General features: G+C 60.8%; 1 protein-coding gene across 5 annotated transcripts; it reads left to right on the forward strand.

Annotated features, from left to right (window-relative positions):
• The first annotated feature begins 248 nt into the window (after window positions 1-248).
• Window positions 249-20,352, forward strand: PCNX3 (pecanex 3). 5 transcript variants are annotated; one of them, XM_070427491.1, is made up of 35 exons: window positions 249-565; window positions 859-1,525; window positions 1,885-2,072; window positions 2,311-2,410; window positions 2,532-2,766; window positions 2,984-4,108; window positions 4,596-4,719; window positions 4,805-4,983; window positions 5,446-5,536; window positions 5,930-6,065; window positions 7,694-7,854; window positions 8,582-8,735; window positions 8,989-9,021; window positions 9,262-9,433; window positions 9,535-9,645; window positions 9,926-10,017; window positions 10,185-10,294; window positions 10,476-10,581; window positions 10,687-10,779; window positions 10,958-11,108; window positions 11,886-12,030; window positions 12,349-12,526; window positions 13,959-14,067; window positions 14,224-14,353; window positions 14,724-14,782; window positions 14,877-15,092; window positions 15,749-16,002; window positions 17,147-17,377; window positions 17,519-17,622; window positions 17,930-18,077; window positions 18,170-18,400; window positions 18,478-18,752; window positions 19,117-19,250; window positions 19,332-19,630; window positions 19,705-20,352. In XM_070427491.1, exons 2-35 carry the CDS (start codon window positions 1,373-1,375, stop codon window positions 19,897-19,899), a joined length of 6,222 nt encoding a protein of 2,073 aa, XP_070283592.1. In that variant the 5' UTR covers window positions 249-565; window positions 859-1,372; the 3' UTR covers window positions 19,900-20,352. The 5 variants fall into 5 exon arrangements, with proteins under 5 accessions (XP_070283592.1, XP_070283593.1, XP_070283596.1 ...); XM_070427492.1 differs by lacking the exon at window positions 249-565 and having other exon boundaries at window positions 821-1,525; window positions 2,532-2,571; window positions 2,671-2,766; XM_070427495.1 differs by lacking the exon at window positions 249-565 and having other exon boundaries at window positions 821-1,525; window positions 2,532-2,571; window positions 2,671-2,766; window positions 7,733-7,854.
• Window positions 20,353-20,594: the final 242 nt, after the last annotated feature.

Raw genomic sequence — 20,594 nt, forward strand, 5'->3', positions numbered from 1 at the left:
ACTTAGCCAGCGATTGGAGTCAGAATAGTTAAGTCGCCCTCAGCCACAGTGTTGACCCCAATTGCCTTGAGCCTGTCACTTTAAGAAAAACGACGCTATCCTGTTTCGACTATTCCTGCCTGTTCTGGAGTGTCGCTCTCTGCACTCCAAATCTGAGCTCTGACCCGGAAGTAGAGGCAGCTCCAGTCCCCAGACGCTCGTGACGTTTGCGGTCCAGCACCAAAAGGGGCTGACCTAGAGGGAGGTGCTCCAGTGGAGCTGAAATATCGCTGTAGCCCTGGGGAGTCCACGCCTCCATCCTTTCCCCCCCACCTTCATAGGAAGGCCTTTTAAAAAATATATTTCTTTATTGATTTCAGAGAGGAAGGGAGAGGGAAAGAGAGAAACAACGATGAGAATCATTGATCGGCTGCCTCCAGCACGTCCCCTACTGGGATCGAGCCTGCAACCCAGGCAGGTGCCCTTGGCCGGAATGGAACCTGGGACCCTTCGATCCGCAGGCCAACGCTCTATCCACTGAACCAAACCAGCTAAGGAATTGGAAGAGCTTTGCGCCAATTAACAGGTCCTGCGCCGGGGGCAGGGGTCTCGCCGGTGATTGGTTCTTTGACCCGCACCAAAGCACCTTTAGTTCCGCCCAGTGGTGGTTTTCGCTTGGTTGGCAACGCCTAGGTGTGCGCATGCGCCCACGCGCTTCTACCCTTTGGATTCTCCTCCCTTAGACTTGGACTCTGCGCACGCCCAAAGGGCTCCCGGCGTCTCAGCGCCCCAACGCCTTCTCGCGCTTGCGCATTCATGCCGTCAGGTTTTCCTTTTCCGGGTCCCAACTGGGCCTGTCGGGCGCATGCGCCATTGCAGGCTGGCGGCTCGCGGCACCTTCTTCCGGCCTCCCCCTTGGGCCGGCGCCTGCAGGAGCGGGGCGAGTGTGGATCCCGAAGCGAGTGACCTGTGACCCCGGAAGTGGACCTCAGGGTCCCGGGGCTCTCCCGGACCGGAGCCGGGGAGCCGTCGTCTGCATCCCCGGAGCACCCATCCCACGCCCACCTCTGGATGCCGCCGACGGGTGCCCGGCCCGTTCCCCGCGCCCGCTCGCCGGTTCGGCCCCTCGGAGCAGTTCTGGGTCGGGGGTGGGGGCCCAGACCCCGCCCCTGATGCGGCTCCACCGCCGCGCCCTGGTCTGGCTCCGCTGACTGCCCCGGCCGGCCCCGCCCCCTGCCCGCAACCTCGCCCCGCGAACCCCTCTTCCCTGCCGGGGGAGGCCATGGCGTGAGCGCGGCCAGCCCCGGGGCCTTCGGGCGCCAGGCGGGGCATGGGCCGGGGGCCGCCCCCATGAGGGTCCCGGGAGGGGGGCGCGCGCAGCAGTGGCGGGGCCATGGGGTCGCAGGTGTTACAGATCCTGCGCCAGGGGGTGTGGGCCTCGCTCACCGGCGGTTGGTTCTTCGACCCGCACCAGAGCACCTTCTCCAACTGCTTCCACCTCTACGTCTGGATCTTCCTGCTTACCTTCCCCTTCCTGCTGTACATGGTGAGACACAGCCACCGCCTACCTGTAACTCCCGCCGGCGAAAGTGAAGGCAGATGTCAGGGAGGGTTGGCAGCCCGGCAGGGATCCGGGACTGCGCCCTGGGTGCTGGGGTGCGGAGAGGGGAATCTCCGCAGAGTTTGGGGCGTGTGGAGAAGCAGTCACATTCTCCCTTTGCTGGGCTGGGTGACCTTGAGCACCTTGTGTAATTTCTTGAGTTAGGAGACAGGGCTCCTGGCAAGGCATTTTCACTAGTCTCACTGAGGGCTGGCGAAGCCTCCTGCGCCTGTGTGCGTCCTAGCGGTCCTGCGGTGCTAGGGCTGTTGAGGACGGGCCTGACTTGCTCTTGCTGACATCTCCAGGTCCTGCCCCCCAGCTTGATGGTGGCTGGTGTGTACTGCCTGGTGGTGGCTGTCATCTTCACTACCATCAAGACTGTAAACTACCGGCTGCATGCCATGTTCGACCAGGGCGAGATTGTGGAGAAGCGCAACTCTACCATGGGGGAGCAGGAGGAGGAGCCTGCCCAGGGGGACAGCAATCTGCTCAGGTGGGCGGGGCGGGGCCCTGTTGGGGATTGAAGGCTTCTTGGTGCCTGGGCCTGAGCATTGGAGGACGGAGGAGGGGGCTAGGGAACATTGGCTCCATGAGTGGTCAGTGCTGGTTCTGCGGTTGGCCCTGGAATTGTGAAGGAATGCTTGAGAAGTGAGAAGTGTTGGGGATGGCAGGGGAAGTACTATGTAAAGCGGGTAGGTTAGCTCACAGCTGATGCTCTTTTCCACTTTCAGGGACCCTGGAGTGGAGATGACAGTCTTTCGGAAAGTGAGTTCCACCCCTCCAGTTCGTTGTAGCTCCCAGCATTCCGTGTTTGGCTTCAACCAGGTCTCGGTGAGTGATCCCAGCCTTCAGCCTCTCCTACTCCTCTCCTGGGAGCCCTCCCCACCATGGGTAGGTCCTGGGCTTACTTCCTGTCCTGTCTGCTCCTTCACATCTTTTTCCATCTGCTCAGGAGTTGCTTCCCCGGATGGAGGACTCTGGGCCCCTCAGAGGTAGGTGGCTGCTGCTCAGGGCCGAAGGTGGTGGTGTGGAACGGGATGGCAGGCAGCTGCCCTGGGGTCCTGCTGATGCCTTTGGGGCCACGGTTGCAGACATCAAGGAGCTGGTGCGGGAGCAGGGCAGCAACAACGTGATCGTGACCTCAGCCGATCGAGAGATGCTGAAGTTGAGCTCACAGGAGAAACTGAGTGAGTGGGCCTAGTGTGGCAGGGGCTTGGGGGAAGACTGTCTTGTCTTAGAGTCACCCCAGCTTTGCTTCCCTGGGGCTTTCTTTGTTCTGGATGGGGCCTCCTCAGGGTCCTACCCCAGCTGGGCTCTCAGAGAAAGCACAGGCCATAGATCCCTTAGCCACCTGTTCCTTTTGCAATCTGTCCTTCATTCACCTGCATTCCTTTCTTTTGACAGTTGGAGACCTTCCCCAGACGCCCCTGGGGGCTGCCCCAGACCCCTCTCTCCCCAGCACAGACTCTTCGGAACGCTCTCCCCTGGCTGGAGATGGAGTCCCCTGGAGTGGGAGCAGTGTTGCTGACACTCCTATGAGTCCCCTACTGAAGGGGAGCCTCAGCCAGGAGCTGAGCAAGAGCTTCCTGACCCTGTCTCGGCCTGACCGGGCCCTCGTGAGGACCAGCAGTCGACGGGAACAACGCCGGGGAGTGGGTGGCTACCAGCCCCTGGACCGGCGGGGCTCAGGGGAGCCCCTGCCCCAGAAAGCTGGCTCCTCAGATTCCTGCTTTAGTGGCACCGACAGGGAGACATTGAGCAGCTTCAAGAGTGAGAAGACCAACTCAACCCACCTGGACAGCCCCCCTGGTGGGCAAGCCCCTGAGGGAAGCGACACAGACCCACCCTCTGAAGCGGAGCTGCCAGCCTCACCAGATGCTGGAGTCCCCTCAGATGACACACTGCGTTCTTTTGACACAGTCATCGGAGCAGGGACACCACCAGGCCCAGCTGAGCCGCTCCTGGTTGTGCGGCCCAAGGACTTGGCCCTGCTTCGGCCTAGCAAACGGCGGCCGCCTGTGCGAAGACATTCCCCACCTGGCCATGCCCCTCGGAGGCCCCTGCTGGAAGGTGGGGGCTTCTTTGAAGATGAAGACACCAGCGAGGGCAGTGAACTGAGCCCGGCCTCCAGTCTCAGATCTCAGCGCCGCTATAGTACCGACAGCTCCTCTTCTTCCTGCTATTCCCCAGAGAGCTCCCGGGGCGCGGCCGGGGGTCCTCGGAAGCGACGGGCCCCTCATGGGGCCGAGGAAGGGACTGCTGTGCCCCCTAAGCGGCCCTATGGGACCCAGCGGACGCCTAGTACTGCCAGCGCCAAAACACATGCCCGTGTGCTGAGCATGGATGGGGCGGGGGGTGATGTCTTGAGGGCCCCCCTGGCTGGCTCCAAGGCTGAGCTGGAGGCCCAGGCAGGGGTGGAGCTGGCTGCTGGGGAGCCCACTGTGCTGTCTGCTGAGGCCCACCGGGGACCTGCTGCCAACCAACCTGGTTGGCGGGGGGAGCTGCAGGAGGAAGGTGCTGTGGGCGGAGGTGAGTGCCAGCTCCAGGGCTGGGCCGGGGGTGAGCTGGCTAGAGGCTTGGTTCGGGCAAGGGGCAGGCTGGAGTGGGCCTGGTCAGTCAGCTCAGCCTGTCTCAGGCAGCAGATGGGCGTGAACTCAGCGCCTGAGTGACATTGTCTGCCAAATCCCTCAGGTAAGCAGGGCTCAGCCATGGGGAGACAGGCAGAGACCTCGGGCACCTTGCCCTCGGTGCTGCAGTTCGTACGGAAACCTCTGCCCCTGAGGACTCTCAGCATCACAGCCGTCATCCTGGGTCACCAGTGGGGCAGGCAGATCATACTGTCCTTACTCTCAGATGTGGAAACTGGCATGAGTTGGTGACCTCACTGGGCTCTGCAGCCAGGGCATGGTTGGACTAGGCCTGAACTTACTTCCAGGCAGGAGCGCCTGCCCCCCGCACCCCCCTCCAGCACTCTCCAAGCCACTGTCACTTATGCTCGGGCTCTCTCTCTGGGCAGCAGCTGAGGAGACGGGAAAGCGGGACCACTCGAGCAATGTGAGGCGGACCCAGGCGATCCGGAGGCGCCACAACGCAGGCAGTAACCCCACTCCTCCAGCATCTGTCATGGGCTCGCCCCCTAGGTGAGCTCCTGCCACCGGTCGGAGGGCGGTGGGGCCAGGGGCCAGCTGGCTCTAGGTGGTGCTGACCCACGCTGACCCTCTCCAGCAGCCTGCACGAAGCTCAGCGGGGCCGGGCTTCCTCCCACTCCCGGGCCCTGACGCTGCCCTCTGCCCTGCACTTCGCTTCCTCGTTGCTGCTCACTCGGGCTGGCGCCAACGTGCACGAGGCCTGCACCTTTGATGACACCTCGGAGGGGGCTGTGCACTACTTTTACGATGAGAGCGGTGAGCCCCTCCCTGAGTCCTGAGAACCCCGTAGGCCCAGCCTCTGACTCCAGCCAGCCCAGTGTCCACTCTTCTCTGCTGGGGGTCTTCGTCAGCCCAGCAGCAGTGCTCTCTGTCAGGCACACCCTCACCTCTGGCCCTCTGGTGAGCGCCTTACCTGCATCGCCACCTGCAGCCTCTCTGGGGTGTGGATGGTCTCGTTATACCCGGTCTGCTGATGAGGAAACTGAGGCACAGCCTGAAGTCAGAGGCTGTCAGTGGTAGAATGGGATCCACACCCGGTGCCTGCGTGCAGGGCCCAGGCTCTTGACCAGAAGCCCTCCCTTCTCCTGCTCTTGTCCTCGGGGGCTGGGTGGAGGGACATAGCACAGACTTTTCTCGAAGGCCCTGGTGCCCACGTGGGTCGGGCCTTGATGCTCCTGTCTGTGACATGTTGCCAAATGTCCCACACCCCTGCTCCAGGCGTGCGGCGTTCCTACACCTTCGGACTGGCTGGAGGCGGCTACGAAAACCCCGTAGGGCAGCAGGGGGAGCAGGCAGCCAATGGGACCTGGTGAGTCTCCCCACTGAGCTCTCCTGGGCCCGCAGCTGGTGGGCGGCCCTTTCTGGGAAGTTTTCTCTCCAGGGCTGAACTGGAGGCCCAGGTGGGCGGTGGAGGTGGCTCTGCGTGTCTCCCCGTTTCTCCGTTTACTGGGTTGGGGAAGGGGCAGTTCAGAACTTCTAGGTGGGGGCAGTGAAGGGCAGGCCTACAAGGATCTCTTGGGTCCCTGACTCCATGATACTTCTACGCAGGAGGCTTGCAGGAACTCAGGGCCACCTGCCCCCTCTGGAACCCCCTATTCTGTTCTTTTTCTGATCTGAGCAGCCCCTCCAGTTATGGCCTGGTGTTGGCCTCAACCCCGCCCTGTGCCAATGGCCCTGACCCACATGGCTATGGTTTCCACAGGGACCGCCACTCACATTCCTCCAGCTTCCACTCGGCTGATGTCCCTGAGGTGGCTGGTGGCCTGAACCTGCTGCAGCCGAGGCCCGTGGTTCTGCAGGGCATGCAGGTGCGCCGAGTGCCCCTGGAGATCCCGGAGGTGAGGAGCTATTGGGATCCGGCGAGGACCTGTAGGAGGGGGCAAAGGGGTGGGGGGACACCAAGTCCTCCCCCAGCTACCAGGAGGGACAGGGGGCTGAGTGAGGGCTCCAGGGGCCTTAAGGTGTCTGTTCTGGCCTTTGATGGCTGGCCCAGGGTGCCTGGATCTGAATGGTTCAGGGAGCTGCTTATTCAGCAAATGCAGCTGGAGTATCTTCTTCTTCTTCTTCTTCTTTTTTTTTAAAATATATTTTTACTGATTTCAGAGAGGAAAGGAGAGAGGGAGAGAGAGAAACACCAATGATGAGAGAGAATCATTGATTGGCTACCTCTTGCATGCCCCACACTGGGGATTGAGCCCACAACCCAGGCATATGCCCTGACCGGGAATCGAACCATGACCTCCTGGTTCATAGGTTGATGCTCAACCACTGAGCCATGCCGGCTGGGCATGGAGTATCTTCTTAATCCTGGAGGGTCCCACGGTCAGTGGAGATGACGGGTGTTAGCAGTGATACCCACAGAAGGGGCAGGTTAGCTTACTTACTAGACCAGTGGTCGGCAAACTGCAGCTCATGAGCCACATGCGGCTCTTTGGCCCCTTGAGTGTGGCTCTTCCACAAAATACCGACTTCTGAGCATGGGTCACGAAGTTTCAATCACACTGTACATGTGCACCTGCATGTGGTATTTTGTGGAAGAGCCACACTCAAGGGGCCAAAGAGCCACATGTGGCTCTCGAGCCGCAGTTTGCCGACCACTGTACTAGACGATAACTGCTGCTCCCTGCCGGGGCTCCTGCCATGTGCGATAGCTTGGGGACACTGCTCCTGCTTGTCATCTCGGCAGTTACGTGCTCTCTTCTACTCCTGAAAGTGTCCTGATTTGGACAATAATTTGCAGGGTCAGCCTAGTACTGGAAGTGCTAAGCATGCGTGGAACAGAGATTCAGAGTGTAAAGAGTAGTGATAAAAGGAGCATCTAGCACCCGGGGCCACAGGTAGACCATGGGCATCGCACAGAAGCCCCAGGTGCCTCTGCCTGATGCACACATTCTCCTTAACTTGCATATGTGGTAGCAGCGTTGTCCTTGCACAGCTGACAGCTCCAAAGGCGGCTGCATGTCTTTGTCTCTCCGTTACATCCCCGGGGCCCAGCACAGAGCCAGGCCCAAGGTTGGGCCCTATCAGTACTTGTTGAATGAAGAACACAAGAAGTCAAAGAGGTTATAGCAGTGACATTGGCACCAGGTCTGTCCGTGGCCAGTGTTCTGTGTGCGCCAGGGTGGGCTAGTCAGAGTGACCCCCATGGCTCAGCATTTACACTGAGTCCTGAAGGACAAGGTGAATGTCAGTGAGTCCAGGAAGAGGCAGGAGATGCTGCCTGAGTGGAGAAGACACAGATACAGGAGCAGGTCCCGGGCAGGCAGTGAGCCATGTCCAGGGAACCTGGAGCAATGAGGAGGCCCTCGCAATGGAGAGTCGGGGCAGGCCACGGGGCTGCTGGAAGGTGGGGACTTTCTGTGCTGGAGGAAATGGTCGACCAGTACAGTGTGCCCAGTGGGGGGTGGAGGGGTGATAGACCATGTAGAGGGCGAGGGGCTGATGGCCGCGGCTGTGGGGACTGCAGTTTGACCTGCTGGACCAGGACTCCCTGCACGAATCCCAGGAGCAGACACTGATGGAGGAGGCACCGCCCCGAGCCCAGCACAGCTACAAGTACTGGCTTTTTCCTGGCCACTGGACGTCTGTGCGCTACGAGCGTCTCGCCCTGCTGGCCCTGCTGGACCGGTGAGTGCCCGCCGTGTTAGCCCCAATCCCTTCCAGACCTTGTGAACATGTGGAGGCTATCATGGCATCAGAGAACCTGACTGCTGGGGTCACTGAGGGTGCCCCGAAGACGAGTCTGCAGTGGGGTTTCTTTAGGTTCCTCTGGGGCACAAAGGGATGGCCAAGTGGGTGATGCCCTCTCCCGAAGCTCTGCTCAAAACAAACTTCCTGTTTAGCCTATTATTCTATTTGTTTTTGTGGTATATTTGGGTAAATTGAGTCCTGTTGCCTAAAAAAGCTGACAGGCTATTTGTCACCCCATTTCTCGGGGGAAACTGAGGCCCAGAAAGTCAGAGCAGTCAGCTGTCTTTTGTTGTCCGTGTGGACAATTTCGGCCTAGAACCCACGTCCTGGCTTCTTGTGTTCTGGGTTTCCCAAGGGGCTGTGACCAGTGTGTGTTGGGCTGCCTGTGTGCCTCGTGTGGCATGCCTGAGCTGGAGACGGGCAGGTCCCACGAGTGGTGGCACCTGGAGCCCTCAGTCTCTAGAGGGGGCACAGATTGGGACACAGGGTGGCTTCCTGGAGCAGGTGCAACCTGGCCATGCCCCTGAGAGGTCATAGGTCAGAGGATGAGGACTGGCAATGGTCACAGGCCCAGACAGGGGCCTTTGTGGTCAGGTTCTGCCCCCGCTCCTGTTGCCCCATTAGTGGTGAGGAGGTTGTGTGACCCGACCCGCTGTCTCTCCAGGACTCGGGGGCTGCTGGAGAACGTCCTTGGCGTCGGCCTGAGCAGCCTGGTCGCCTTCCTAGGCTACCTGTTGCTGCTCAAGGGCTTCTTCACCGACATCTGGGTCTTCCAGTTCTGCCTGGTCATCGCCTCCTGCCAGTATTCCCTGCTGAAGGTCAGGCCGGGCTCCTTTCCCCACCTCCTTCCCATGACCTGTCTTGAGGGAGGTGAGCTAGCTCGAAGGCAAGATGCCTAAATCCCCTGTAGCCAGCCCCCATCTTACAAATGGGAGAACCGGGGCTCAGTACAGTTTAGGGTCCTTCCCTGGTCACTCATAACAGCCCAGCGGTAGAACTCAGTAGCTCCTGGGGCCCCTGTCCCCCCGAGGGTGCTGGCTCTCGATGCAACGTAGCTCCCATCTCTTCCAGAGTGTCCAGCCTGATGCGGCATCTCCCATGCACGTGAGTCCTGGCGGAGCAGCCCCTGTGCCAGGAGGCTGGCCCTGGGCGGGGCTGAGACCAGGTGGGGAGGGTTCGGCTAGCCCCAGGTCCTCCGTCCTGCCCCTCCCCTGCCAGGCTTTCTGTCTTTGGTCCAGGGCCAGGCCTGGGGCACCTGAGTGTGCGTGTGCATGAGTGATGTGTGCACATGCGTGCAGGGTGGTCAGTGGGGGTGGCCCAGCTCCTCACAGGCCCACTTCCCAGGGCCACAACTGGGTGATCGCGTACAGCCGGCCTGTCTACTTCTGCATCTGCTGTCTGCTCATCTGGCTGCTGGATGCCCTAGGCTCGGCTCAGCCCTTCCCGCCCGTCTCCCTCTACGGCCTCACGCTCTTCTCTGCCTCCTTTTTCTTCTGTGCCCGTGACGTGGCCACTGGTGAGACGGGGCAGGGCTGCAATGGCCCAGGGGAGCAAGGCCTCAAGGGTGGACCTAGGGCCAGCCGACGGCTGACTGGGTCCTCACTCCCCTCCTACCAGTGTTTACCTTGTGCTTCCCATTCGTCTTTCTCCTGGGCCTCCTGCCCCAAGTCAACACCTGCCTCATGTACCTGCTGGAACAGATAGACATGCACGGCTTTGGGGGCACAGGTATGGTGCCCACAGGTGGCTTGGAGGTTGGGGGGCAGGGTGGGGCCCAGGAGGGTACGGTGGACTCGAAGAGCCTCTCTGTCCCCTCCCCAGGCAAGTGGTTTAAACCCAAAAATGCCAGAAGCTCTGGAGGCCTCTCAGGGCTGGGGGAACAGAAAAGGGGCTAGAGACGGGGTCCCAGGGAGGTTAGCCTCTGGGAGTTGAGGGGCAGCGGGGTGAGGGTGAGGTGGGGTGCCAGCAGGTAGGAGTAGGGCTTTAGCTGCTGTTTCTTACCTCGCAGCCGCCACCAGCCCACTCACTGCGGTCTTCAGCCTCTCCCGCAGCCTGCTGGCGGCTGCCCTGCTCTACGGCTTCTGCCTCGGGGCCATCAAGGTAGTGGTGACTGTGGGGTGGAGGGCACGCTGAGACCCAGGGTGTTGTCGGGACAGGGCTGTGTATTGGGCTTAGCTCAGCAATGGCTTCTCCCATGGGGGGTGGCATCCCCTCCTCCCACCTCACCTCCTCTCCCCTCCCCTGACCAGCATGCGTTCTCTCCCCAGACTCCTTGGCCAGAGCAGCACGTCCCAGTCCTCTTCTCGGTCTTCTGTGGCCTCCTGGTGGCACTGTCCTACCACCTGAGCCGACAGAGCAGTGACCCCACCGTGCTCTGGTGGGTGCCTGCATGTGCCAGTCTGTGTGCACACACGTGTGTTTGTATGTGTGTCTTTGCATGGCAAGGGTTGGGGGGGCGGTCTGGGTCTGTGCATGTGCCTGTCACCGACTGACCTTGGGGCCTGTGGGAGGAGGGGGCTCTCTCCAGACCTGGGTACCTGATTCTTCTCACCCTCCAGGTCTCTGATCCGAAGCAAGCTCTTCCCTGAGCTGGAGGAGCGGAGCTTGGAGACAGCCCGGGCCGAGCCCCCAGACCCACTGCCAGACAAGATGCGCCAGTCCGTGGTGAGGGGCCCGCGCGTGGGGCTCTAGTATTGGGGTGGGGGCTGAGAGAGGGTGTTGTCAGCCACTGGGTGGCGGGCACCCAAGCTGGTTTTCCTGGCCCTGCAGCGCGAGGTCCTGCACTCTGACCTGGTGATGTGTGTGGTGATCGCCGTGCTCACCTTTGCCATCAGTGCCAGCACCGTCTTCATTGCCCTGAAGGTTTGTGTGGCCAGGCCGCCCCCTTCCCTCTTGGTTCTTGCAGGATCCTGCTTGACCTGAGGGCCCTGAGCAGCTGGGGCCTCACGTCCCCTCGGCCCCTGCCCAGCCTGTGCCCAGGCCCCCTGTGTCCCCTCGCCTCACTCCCCTTGGCTGAGCCTCTGGCCTCTCTCTCTTGCAGTCAGTGCTGGGGTTCGTGTTGTATGCACTGGCTGGGGCCGTGGGCTTCTTCACACATTACCTGCTGCCACAACTCCGCAAACAGCTGCCCTGGTTCTGCCTGTCGCAGCCTGTGCTGAAGCCGCTGGAGTACAGCCAGTACGAAGTGCGCGGTGAGTGCCGCCTTTGTGCTGGGACCCCTCCTCCCCACCCCACCTGGCCTGACTTCCTGGCTGATCACAGTGTGGTCCTCTCGGCTTAGAGGCCCAGCAGGGGGCAGCCTCCTCCTGGGCTGCCCCGTCTGCTTCACTGCCCTCTGTGCCCTCTCCTGCCCGCTGGGCTGGGCCCCGCTTGGCTCCTGCTTTGCTCTCACCCTGCCTGCTCTGCCCTATTGGCTCACCCTGCGTTCTCCAAGGAGATGGAAGAATTCCAGGGCCTTAAAGAGATCTCTTGTCCAGAATTACCAACTGGGTACCCGTGGACTGTCTGCCTGGTGCACGTTTTCACTTGGGCGGTGCAACAAACTCACTGGAGCCTGTATTTAAACGTCTTGTTTTTATAAAACGATGAAAGATTTAGCCCTGGGCCAGCCTTTCCATGTGGCTATAATTAGCTCGAGCCAAGTGGCAGTGGCCCCTTTAGAAGGGCCCGGGAGCTCAGGGTCACTGTGTACTGGGCCTCACCCACCTGCCTGGGCTGTAGCAGGCATCTGGGAAGCCCTGGTCAGGCCTTAGAGCACCTTCCCGAAGCCCCTGAACGCGCCCTGCCCAGGCCTCCTCACCTCTGAGTGCAGAGACCACCCGCCTCCCCCATCAGAGTCTCTAGGGACCCGGACACCACATCCTACGGTCTGCCCTCCCTCCAGGTTTCCTCCGAGGGCACACTGTCCTGGCTCGGCAGCGGGAGGGAAGGGTGGAGGGAGGTGCCGACAGCAGCCCCTCGTGTTGCAGGTGCGGCCCAGGTGATGTGGTTTGAGAAGCTGTACGCGGGTCTGCAGTGTGTGGAGAAGTACCTCATCTATCCCGCCGTGGTGCTCAACGCCCTCACGGTGGATGCCCACACTGTGGTCAGCCACCCGGACAAGTTCTGCCTCTAGTGAGGACCCCCCCCTCCTATCACCTACATTCCCATGTGATCCACGGGGAAACTGAAGCCCAGAGAGGAGGAGACCTGCCTCAGTGCCCAGCAAGCTAACGGGGGACCCCAGCTCCTAACTCGCTTTCCTTTGAGCTGTTGCCTCTTGGAAAGCAGTGTGTCTCCCAAATATGTCTAAAGAGGGTGACCCTACAAGGGCAGAGACTAAGGGTCATTGGCTCAAGAGAGCAGGGCCAGCCCAGCAGAGCCCAGGCAGCACAGCCGTGTCCCCTGAGCCCCCGCCAGGCAACTAATACAATCCCTGCCCCTCACCCCTAGCTGCCGGGCGCTGCTGATGACCGTGGCTGGGCTGAAGTTGCTGCGCTCTGCCTTCTGCTGTCCACCCCAGCAGTACCTGACCCTGGCCTTCACAGTCCTGCTCTTCCACTTTGACTACCCGCGCCTCTCCCAGGGCTTTCTGCTCGACTACTTCCTCATGTCCCTGCTCTGCAGCAAGGTGAGCCGGTGGCTGCATTGCAGGCTCTGGGCTGTGCAGCAGGAGCAGAACTCTTCTGCCTCAGTGGGGGGTTGGGGGGGGTGACTCCCAGGGGTCTGCGCCCCTCTAGCTGCTGTCCCACATCAGCCCCGCTGTGGGCCTTCCCAGCAGCTTCTTGAGGGGCAGAGAGGAAGGTGTGGTCTAAAGAGGTTAAGTGACTTGCTTCAGGTCCCCGAGAGAATTAGTCGCCAACTAGGATTTGTGTTTCTTATTTATAAATATATATGTTTTTATTGATTTTGGAGAGAAAGGGAGAGGGATAGAGAGTAACATCGACTGGCTGCCTCCTGCACGCCTCACACTAGGGATCGAGCCTGCAAACTGGGCATGTGCCCTGACTGGAAATCGAACCCAAGACCTCTTGGTTCATAGGTCAATGCTCAACCAGTGAGCCACACTGGTTGGGCACCAGCCAGGATTTGAATCTAGGTCTTTCTCTGAATCATCATACTTGACCACCTTCCTTGTAAGCAGTAGATAGGTCTTGGCCTTGTTCTCAGGACACCGACCTCTGGGCTCTGCCCCTTTGCCAGCAACAGTCCTGGAGCCCAGTTAAGAGCTGAGTCGCAGAAGCCCCTAGGACCTGGGTGTATATAAACTTCTCTCTCTAGGCCTGGCCAGTTTGCTCAGTGGATAGAGTGTTGGCTTTCAGACTGAAGGGTCCCGGGTTCGATTCCGGCCAGAGGCACATGCCTGGGTTTCGGGCTTGATTCCCAGTGGAGGCAGCTGATCAATGATTCTCTCTCATCATTGATGTTTCTATCTCTCTATTCCTCTCTGAAATCAATAAAAATATATATTTTTTTAAAAAAAGAATTAAAACAAAACAAAAAAACTTCTCTGCCAGGCTGCAGGACACCCCAGTGGGGGTGGGAGTCACAGTGAACAAAGGACTGGTCCTGGCTCTGCCCTGGGTCCTGCACTTGTGCCGCAGCGTCGGCCCGAGCCCTTTCTCACTCGCTGGGCTTCTGACCTGGTTTTCTGGCCTGGCCCAGGGTAGTGGAGAGCCAGACTGTCTCCTCTGAGGCAGGGCCTGTGACTGTGTCTAGACTTTTGGTTCCATAGTCGAGGCCCAGCCTCACCACTGACAGAGAGATGGCCTGAGCTAGTCCTGTACCTGCCCTACGTCCTCTGAACCTCAGCTCTCCCATCTCTGAAGGGAGCCTGCAATGGGAGCTCGAGTGGTTGGACGAATTAAATGCCCCCTCAGCGTGGTTGCTAATGGTAACAAGTGCTTTGAGCCACATCCAGAGAGAAAGGGCTGGGAGTGAACTTGAGCTTGACTCTCATGTGGGCAGCCAGTGGGGTACCCCAAGGCTCTGAGTGGGCACTTGGTAGACCCCACTCTGTGAGTGACCGCCTGTCTTTGACGTTCTCCCCTCGGACCTGCCAGCTGTGGGACCTGCTGTACAAGCTGCGCTTCGTGCTGACCTACATCGCGCCCTGGCAGATCACCTGGGGCTCGGCTTTCCACGCTTTTGCCCAGCCCTTCGCCGTGCCACGTACCCGGCCTACCGCCCGCTGCCTGGGTGGGGGTGTGCAGAGAGGACCATGGCTTAGGATGGGGGGTGCACAGGATGGATTGGCAGGGGTTGAGGGGTGGTGAGGGGTGCGGGGGAGGGTCCAATGTCCTGGCCACCTCCTTGACTCGTGCCCAGACTCGGCCATGCTGTTCGTTCAGGCCCTGCTCTCAGCGCTCTTCTCCACGCCCCTTAACCCCCTGCTGGGCAGCGCTGTCTTCATCATGTCCTATGCGCGGCCCCTGAAGTTCTGGGAGCGCGACTACAAGTGAGTCTCCAGGGAGACAGGCACCGTGCGCGGAGGGACCCTGGGAGGAAGGGGGCTGCTGCCTGAGGCAGGGAAGGTTTCCAGGAGGGAGGCCGAGTCCCGGGCATAGTGGGCTTCAGGTAGTTGGTCTGATGAGGGCAAAACCCAGGCCACGCCAAGGCCTCGGGCTCACCCTGGGCTTCTTGGCTGTGTGGTCCTGGGTGAGTCCCCTCCTGCTCCTGAATCTCAGCCTCCTCCTAAGTAACGGTGCTGACATGGCATCCGCCCAGGCAGGGGGTGTGGGCTCAGTGGGACGTGAGGGTGGGCCGAGGGGGATCGCCATCCGAGCCGCTTGCTCTGTGCCCACTGTGCTGTCGCTCTCTCTGAACAGCACTAAACGTGTGGATCATTCCAACACCCGCCTGGTCACACAGCTGGACCGGAACCCCGGTGTGTACTCGGCCATCCAGGGGGCTTTCAGGTGGGGTCTCCTGAGGAGGGAGCCTCGCTTACTTGTCACTTGTCTGTCTGTCCTGGGTCCCAGGCGCTGATGACAACAACCTCAACTCCATCTTCTATGAGCACTTGACACGCTCGCTGCAGCACACGCTGTGTGGGGACCTGGTGCTGGGCCGCTGGGGCAACTACGGCCCCGGCGACTGCTTCGTCCTGGCCTCCGACTACCTCAATGCCCTGGTGCACCTCATCGAGGTTGGCAATGGCCTCGTCACCTTCCAGCTGCGTGGCCTTGAGTTCCGGGGTGAGCTGCTGGGCCTGGCCTGACGCAGGATGCTCTTTCATAGTGTGTGCAGGCTGGATGCCAGTCCAGCTCTGCCCTGGTTTTGCAGGTGACCTTGAGCAAGGCACTCTTCCTTCCTGGGTTTGCCAGTCTGAGCAGTGGGGTGGCAGGGTCTCCTTTGGCCAAGCTCTGTCCCTGCCTGGACTTTGGGGCTGATGTGACTGACCGGGCTGCGTGGTGAAGGCTTGGGCCTGGAGCTCTGAGTTCTCCCGCCAGTGCCTTCTGGCCTGCTCCCTGGCCTTGCGCTTGGCCCAGGTTGGGTGCCACACGTAATCCCTGTGGGTGAACTAGCCTCTTACCCACAGGAGAACGCACACATTGGATGCCTGCTTCAGAAGAGGCCCGTAGCGGTGCACAGGGCTCTGAGCACAGCTCATAAACCTGAGCAAAGCCACTTCTCTTTGAGCTTCCGTCTGTCTCTAAACAAGGGACCAGAGCCCTGTGCCCTCCACTCCCACCCCGCTGTGGCCCTTGGAGTCGGGAGAAAGGAGCCCATTCGTTAACTTACTCACCTAGCATCCCGTTTGGAGGGTGATTGGTGCCACACCTGCGCACTCACTGGGGAGGAGGTAGGCAGGGTGCCTGGTGGTCCTCTGAGTGGGCACCTCTCCCCACAGGTACATACTGCCAGCAGCGTGAGGTGGAGGCCATCACAGAGGGAGTGGAGGAGGACGAGGGCTGCTGCTGCTGTGAGCCTGGCCACCTGCCACGGGTCCTGTCCTTCAATGCTGCCTTCGGGCAGCGCTGGCTGGCCTGGGAGGTGACGGCCAGCAAGTACGTGCTGGAGGGCTACAGCATCAGTGACAACAACGCAGCCTCCATGCTGCAGGTCTTCGACCTCCGCAAGATCCTCATCACCTACTATGTCAAGGTACAGCAGCGGGGGCTGCACAGCGGAGTCCTCACTGGCCGGGAGCACCCCGAGTGCCAGCTTCCGGATTGGTGGGAGCCCGTTTTGTCCAAGGGAAGCAGAGGCCTCCCGAGTGCGTGCAGGCTGGGTGCCAGTCTCAGCATCCTCCCTCAGAAGGCTCACCTGGGGCAGTAGCACTGAGGGCAGGTGGGCAGCGCTTACTATGCCAGGCCAGCCCGCACTGCATTCCCAAGGTTTTCTTTTTTGGTTCTTGGAGGCTGTGGTGGGCCCAGACTATGGAAATGCCCTCTAGGCAAAAGGTCAGTCAGGAACCAGTCTGCCTAGCCAGTGACCCCCTAGCCATCCTGCCCTACTCACCATTAGGCTGCTGGTACCCCTTCCTCTTGTTAAGGGGGCAGCCCAGCCCTCTCCAGACTGTCCAACCTCCTTCCCACAGCCAGTGATATGGGGCTGCTCCATTCCAGCTGCCATGTACTAGGAGCTGATGAGGCCCCACTCAGCGTGGCTTCCAAAAGCTCCTCTCCGTGTGCCCAAACGCTGCTTAGACACCAGCAGTCTCCTAAGGGGTCCGGTAGTCCCTGACTTTGGGCACAGGATGGCTTTTTTCTGAGGGTAGATCCTGTGACTGTCACACTTCAGCTGCCTGAAGAGACCTGTGCGCCGGCCCCACTGGCCTGTAGGCAGCCCCACTAACCCAGCCTGACGTTCCCAGGCTTCTGAGATCTGGACCCCATGGCATCATGAGAGTAAAGGTCCTGGGATCCCGTCGCACCTCCGTCAGCCCTGCTGTGTAAATTTAGGCAGGCCTGTGGTTTGTCCGAGCCTCAGTTTCCCTCAAATGGGGCATCTTCCGAAGCAAGCATTTGCCACAGTGCAGGACCCTCCCAGGGACGCTCTGTAAGGAGGGTGCTTGCTTTCCGCCTTCTCGAGCTCCTCCAGGGCCCAGGGGAGAGGAGCAGATTTGCCTGTGTGGCTTCCGGAAGCCGAGGTGGGACATGGATGAGCGTCCTAGGAAGCGGGCCCCGCTCAGTGTCCGGGAGAAGCCCCTTTACCCCGACACGCTCTCCTGCAGCAGTGCCCGGCCAGGGCTAAGGTCCTGCCCCCCCCCAATGGCCCAGCCCTGATGCCTGCCGTCTCCTCTCAGAGCATCATCTACTATGTGAGCCGCTCGCCAAAGCTGGAGGCATGGCTGGGCCATGAGGGCATCTCGGCAGCCTTGCGGCCTGTGCGGGCGCCCGGCTATGCTGACTCAGACCCCACCTTCTCCCTGAGCGTGGATGAGGACTATGACCTGCGCCTCTCCGGCCTCTCGCTGCCCTCCTTCTGCGCCGTGCACCTTGAGTGGATCCAGTACTGCGCCTCCCGGCGCAGCCAGGTCTGGACTGCCTTCTCCTCCCCTGGGTGGCTTCCTCTCGCCCTCAGTCTCCCTTGGCCTGGGTCCCAGCCCCAACCCCAACCCAAGTTCCCTGTCCCAGGTCTGAGCTGGGCTCTGGGGATGGGGGTCCTTGTGCCACAGCCCGTGGATCAGGATTGGAACTCGCCGCTGGTCACGCTGTGTTTTGGCCTCTGTGTGCTGGGCCGCCGGGCCCTGGGGACAGCCTCTCATAGCATGTCTGCCAGGTGAGTGCCCGCAGGTCCAGCGGGGCCTGTCACTCTCCCCTCCACCCCATCCATGAAGAGCTCCGGGCCAGAGGCCACCAGGAGTCACCTCTGGTCTTCTTTCGGTGTGGCTCTCTTGTGGGCAGGCACCCCATAGTCGTGACCTTGTCTGTTCCTCACCACCCTGTGAGGGACCTGGGCAGAAACTGACCTCCTTGTCCAGATGGGGAAACTGAGGCCCAGCATGGAGATTGGCCTCGGCGTAGCCCGCTGCATGTGGAGCCAGCGCTAAGAAACCTTGGCGCTCACCTCCTGCCTCCTTTTCCAGCCTGGAGCCCTTCCTCTACGGCCTGCACGCCCTGTTCAAGGGGGACTTCCGCATCACCTCCCCGAGGGACGAGTGGGTCTTTGCCGACATGGACCTGCTTCACCGCGTAGTGGCACCCGGGGTTCGCATGGCCCTCAAGCTTCACCAGGTGGGGAGAGGCGTGCCCAGGCAGAGTGGGCAGGTGGGGGTGAAGCCCCTCAGGGCAGGGCCCCTGACCCCAGCCCTCCGGACCTCCCACAGGACCACTTCACGTCCCCAGATGAGTATGAGGAGCCAGCCGCCCTGTATGATGCCATCGCAGCCAATGAGGAGCGGCTGGTCATCTCACATGAGGGCGACCCGGCCTGGCGCAGCGCCATCCTCAGCAACACGCCCTCGCTGCTGGCGCTGCGCCATGTCCTGGACGACGCCTCTGACGAGTACAAGATCATCATGCTCAACCGGCGCCACCTCAGCTTCCGAGTCATCAAGGTGGGGCTAAGCCCACCCCCCCGACCCGGCCCCTGTCCTGCTGCAGCCCCCTGACCCTTGCATGTGGCCTCCCGCAGGTGAACCGAGAGTGTGTGCGCGGCCTGTGGGCTGGGCAGCAGCAGGAGCTGGTGTTCCTGCGCAACCGCAACCCGGAGCGTGGCAGTATCCAGAACGCCAAGCAGGCGCTCCGCAACATGATCAATTCCTCCTGCGACCAACCACTCGGCTACCCCATCTATGTGTCGCCCCTCACCACCTCGCTGGCTGGCAGCCACCCCCAGCTGCGGGCGCTGTGGGGTGGCCCCATCAGCCTGGGCGCCATTGCCCGCTGGCTTCTGCACAGCTGGGAAAGGTGAGCCCTCACCGCCACCCCAACCTGGGAGGCTGGGTTCCCGGGGCAGGAAGCTGAGGCTCAGGGAGATGAAGCCACTTCCTCCAGGATCTCGGGGAGGAAGTGCTGGAGCCAGGATGGAGCCGAGAGCTGACCCCTTCCCAGGGCTGACTCGGCTCCACCCCACCCCACAGCTGAAGGTGGCCTTTAGCCTTAAGAGCCATTGGGAATGCCTTCTTGAAAAGATCCTGTAAAGCAGATGGCAAAATCTCTTAGAGACAGCACCCCAGGGCTCAGGAATGTTAGGAGACTTGTCCTGAACTGAGAACTTCCGTTTGTGAGGTCTCTGGCCTTTCCACCAACTTCTTCACCTCCCCCGCTCCAGGCTGCATAAGGGCTGTGGTGCCGGCTGCAATAGTGGCGGAAACGTAGACGACTCAGACTGTGGTGGAGGCGGTGGCTTGACCTCCCTCAGCAATAACCCCCCCTTGGCACACCCCACACCTGAAAACACAGCAGGTGAGCCAGCGAGGCCAGGCTGAACCAATAGGTGAGGGGACAGCCTAGCTGAGTCTCTGCCCTCTTATCTGTCTTCCACAGGCAGTGGCGACCAACTCCTCCCACCAGGTGCTGGCTGGGGCCCGAGGCCCTCCCTTAGCAGTTCTGGTGATGGCCGCCCCCCTTCTCTGCTGCATTGGCCACCCCCTCGGCTCCCTGGACAGCCCCCCGCTTCACCTGCCCCCACTGAGGGTCCCCGGCCCTCAAGGCCCCCTGGCCCTGGTCTCCTCTATTCTGAAGGTCCCAGTGGGAAGTGGAGCTTGGGGGGTCGAAAGGGGCTAGGGGGATCCGAGGGGGAGCCAGCCTCAGGGAGCCCCAAAGAAGGCACCCCCAAATCTCAGGTAAGGATCCAGTGGGAGGGGTGGGTTCTGGGCAGTTCAGGTCTTCTTCTACCAACCTATCTCCCCTCCCCCAGGCGCCCCTAGACCTCAGCTTCAGCCTGGATATCAGCACCGATGCCTCACCCCCCAGAGCAGCCCAGGACATTCCTTGCTTGGACAGCAGTGCTCCGGAGAGTGGCACACCCACGGGGGCCCCGGGTGACTGGCCTGCCCCCTCTGAGGAGCGTGAGAGCCCAGCTGCCCAGCCCCTGCTGGACCATCAATACTGAATGCCCCACTCTTCTCTGGATCCCAGCCCAGGATTCAGTAACTTGGACCATGGCCTCTGGCCCTCTCTGCTGGACCACAGGACTGAATGGTTTTGGCTTCCGTCCACATCTGAACCCTGACCTCTGGTTGCCTTAGCCAGAGCACCAGAACTAAGTGGCCCAGAACTCTTACTTTGACCCCTGATCTCTCATCCCTAGTCCAGGGCCTGGACTCCCCGAACTGAGGCAGGCAGCCTCCCAGCCAGGCCCCAAGAGCCAAACCCATGGGCTGGTCCCGCTTCACGCCTGTGGCCAGGACTGTCGGCCTCTGGGCCTGCACTGCCTGCAGGGGCAGCCCCATGGCCCAGACCTGGGGCTGAAATGTGGGAAGGGTGGTTTCTTTTTCTTTTTTTCTTTTTTTTTTTCTTCCGTGCTTCGGAGACACCAGAATTAATAACACTATTTTTGATTTTGGTTGGTGGTTTCTGCTTCTCTCTGGGAATGTTTGGGTGGAAGGTAGAGTTGACAGGTAAGAGTGAGTGAGCATGGAGAGGAGTATAAAGGATGGGGGGAGAAGTTCAGAAGACCAAGGTGGGGTTCAAGTAGACCTGGGTCCCCTTCCTTACAAGCCTATTCCCTGTTCAAGCCTTGATCTAAAATCCCTTTTGTTCATTTCTTCTCACCTGTGTAACATTTGGAGCCTTCCAGCTACCGTG

The sequence above is a fragment of the Myotis yumanensis genome, unplaced genomic scaffold (genome assembly GCF_028538775.1).
Source record: "Myotis yumanensis isolate MYYU_CA2020_CCGP unplaced genomic scaffold, mMyoYum1.0.hap1 SCAF_10, whole genome shotgun sequence".
Classification (NCBI taxonomy): Eukaryota; Metazoa; Chordata; class Mammalia; order Chiroptera; family Vespertilionidae; genus Myotis; species Myotis yumanensis.

Bases quoted from the DNA above. Each gene is read 5' to 3' on its own strand.
- PCNX3 (XM_070427491.1), top strand. From the start codon at position 1,373: ATGGGGTCGCAGGTGTTACAGATCCTGCGCCAGGGGGTGTGGGCCTCG. The intron at 10,295-10,475 runs GTGGGTGCCTGC...CTCACCCTCCAG, and splicing joins AGTGACCCCACCGTGCTCTG to GTCTCTGATCCGAAGCAAGC. The intron at 15,093-15,748 runs GTGAGCTGCTGG...CTCTCCCCACAG, and splicing joins GCGTGGCCTTGAGTTCCGGG to GTACATACTGCCAGCAGCGT.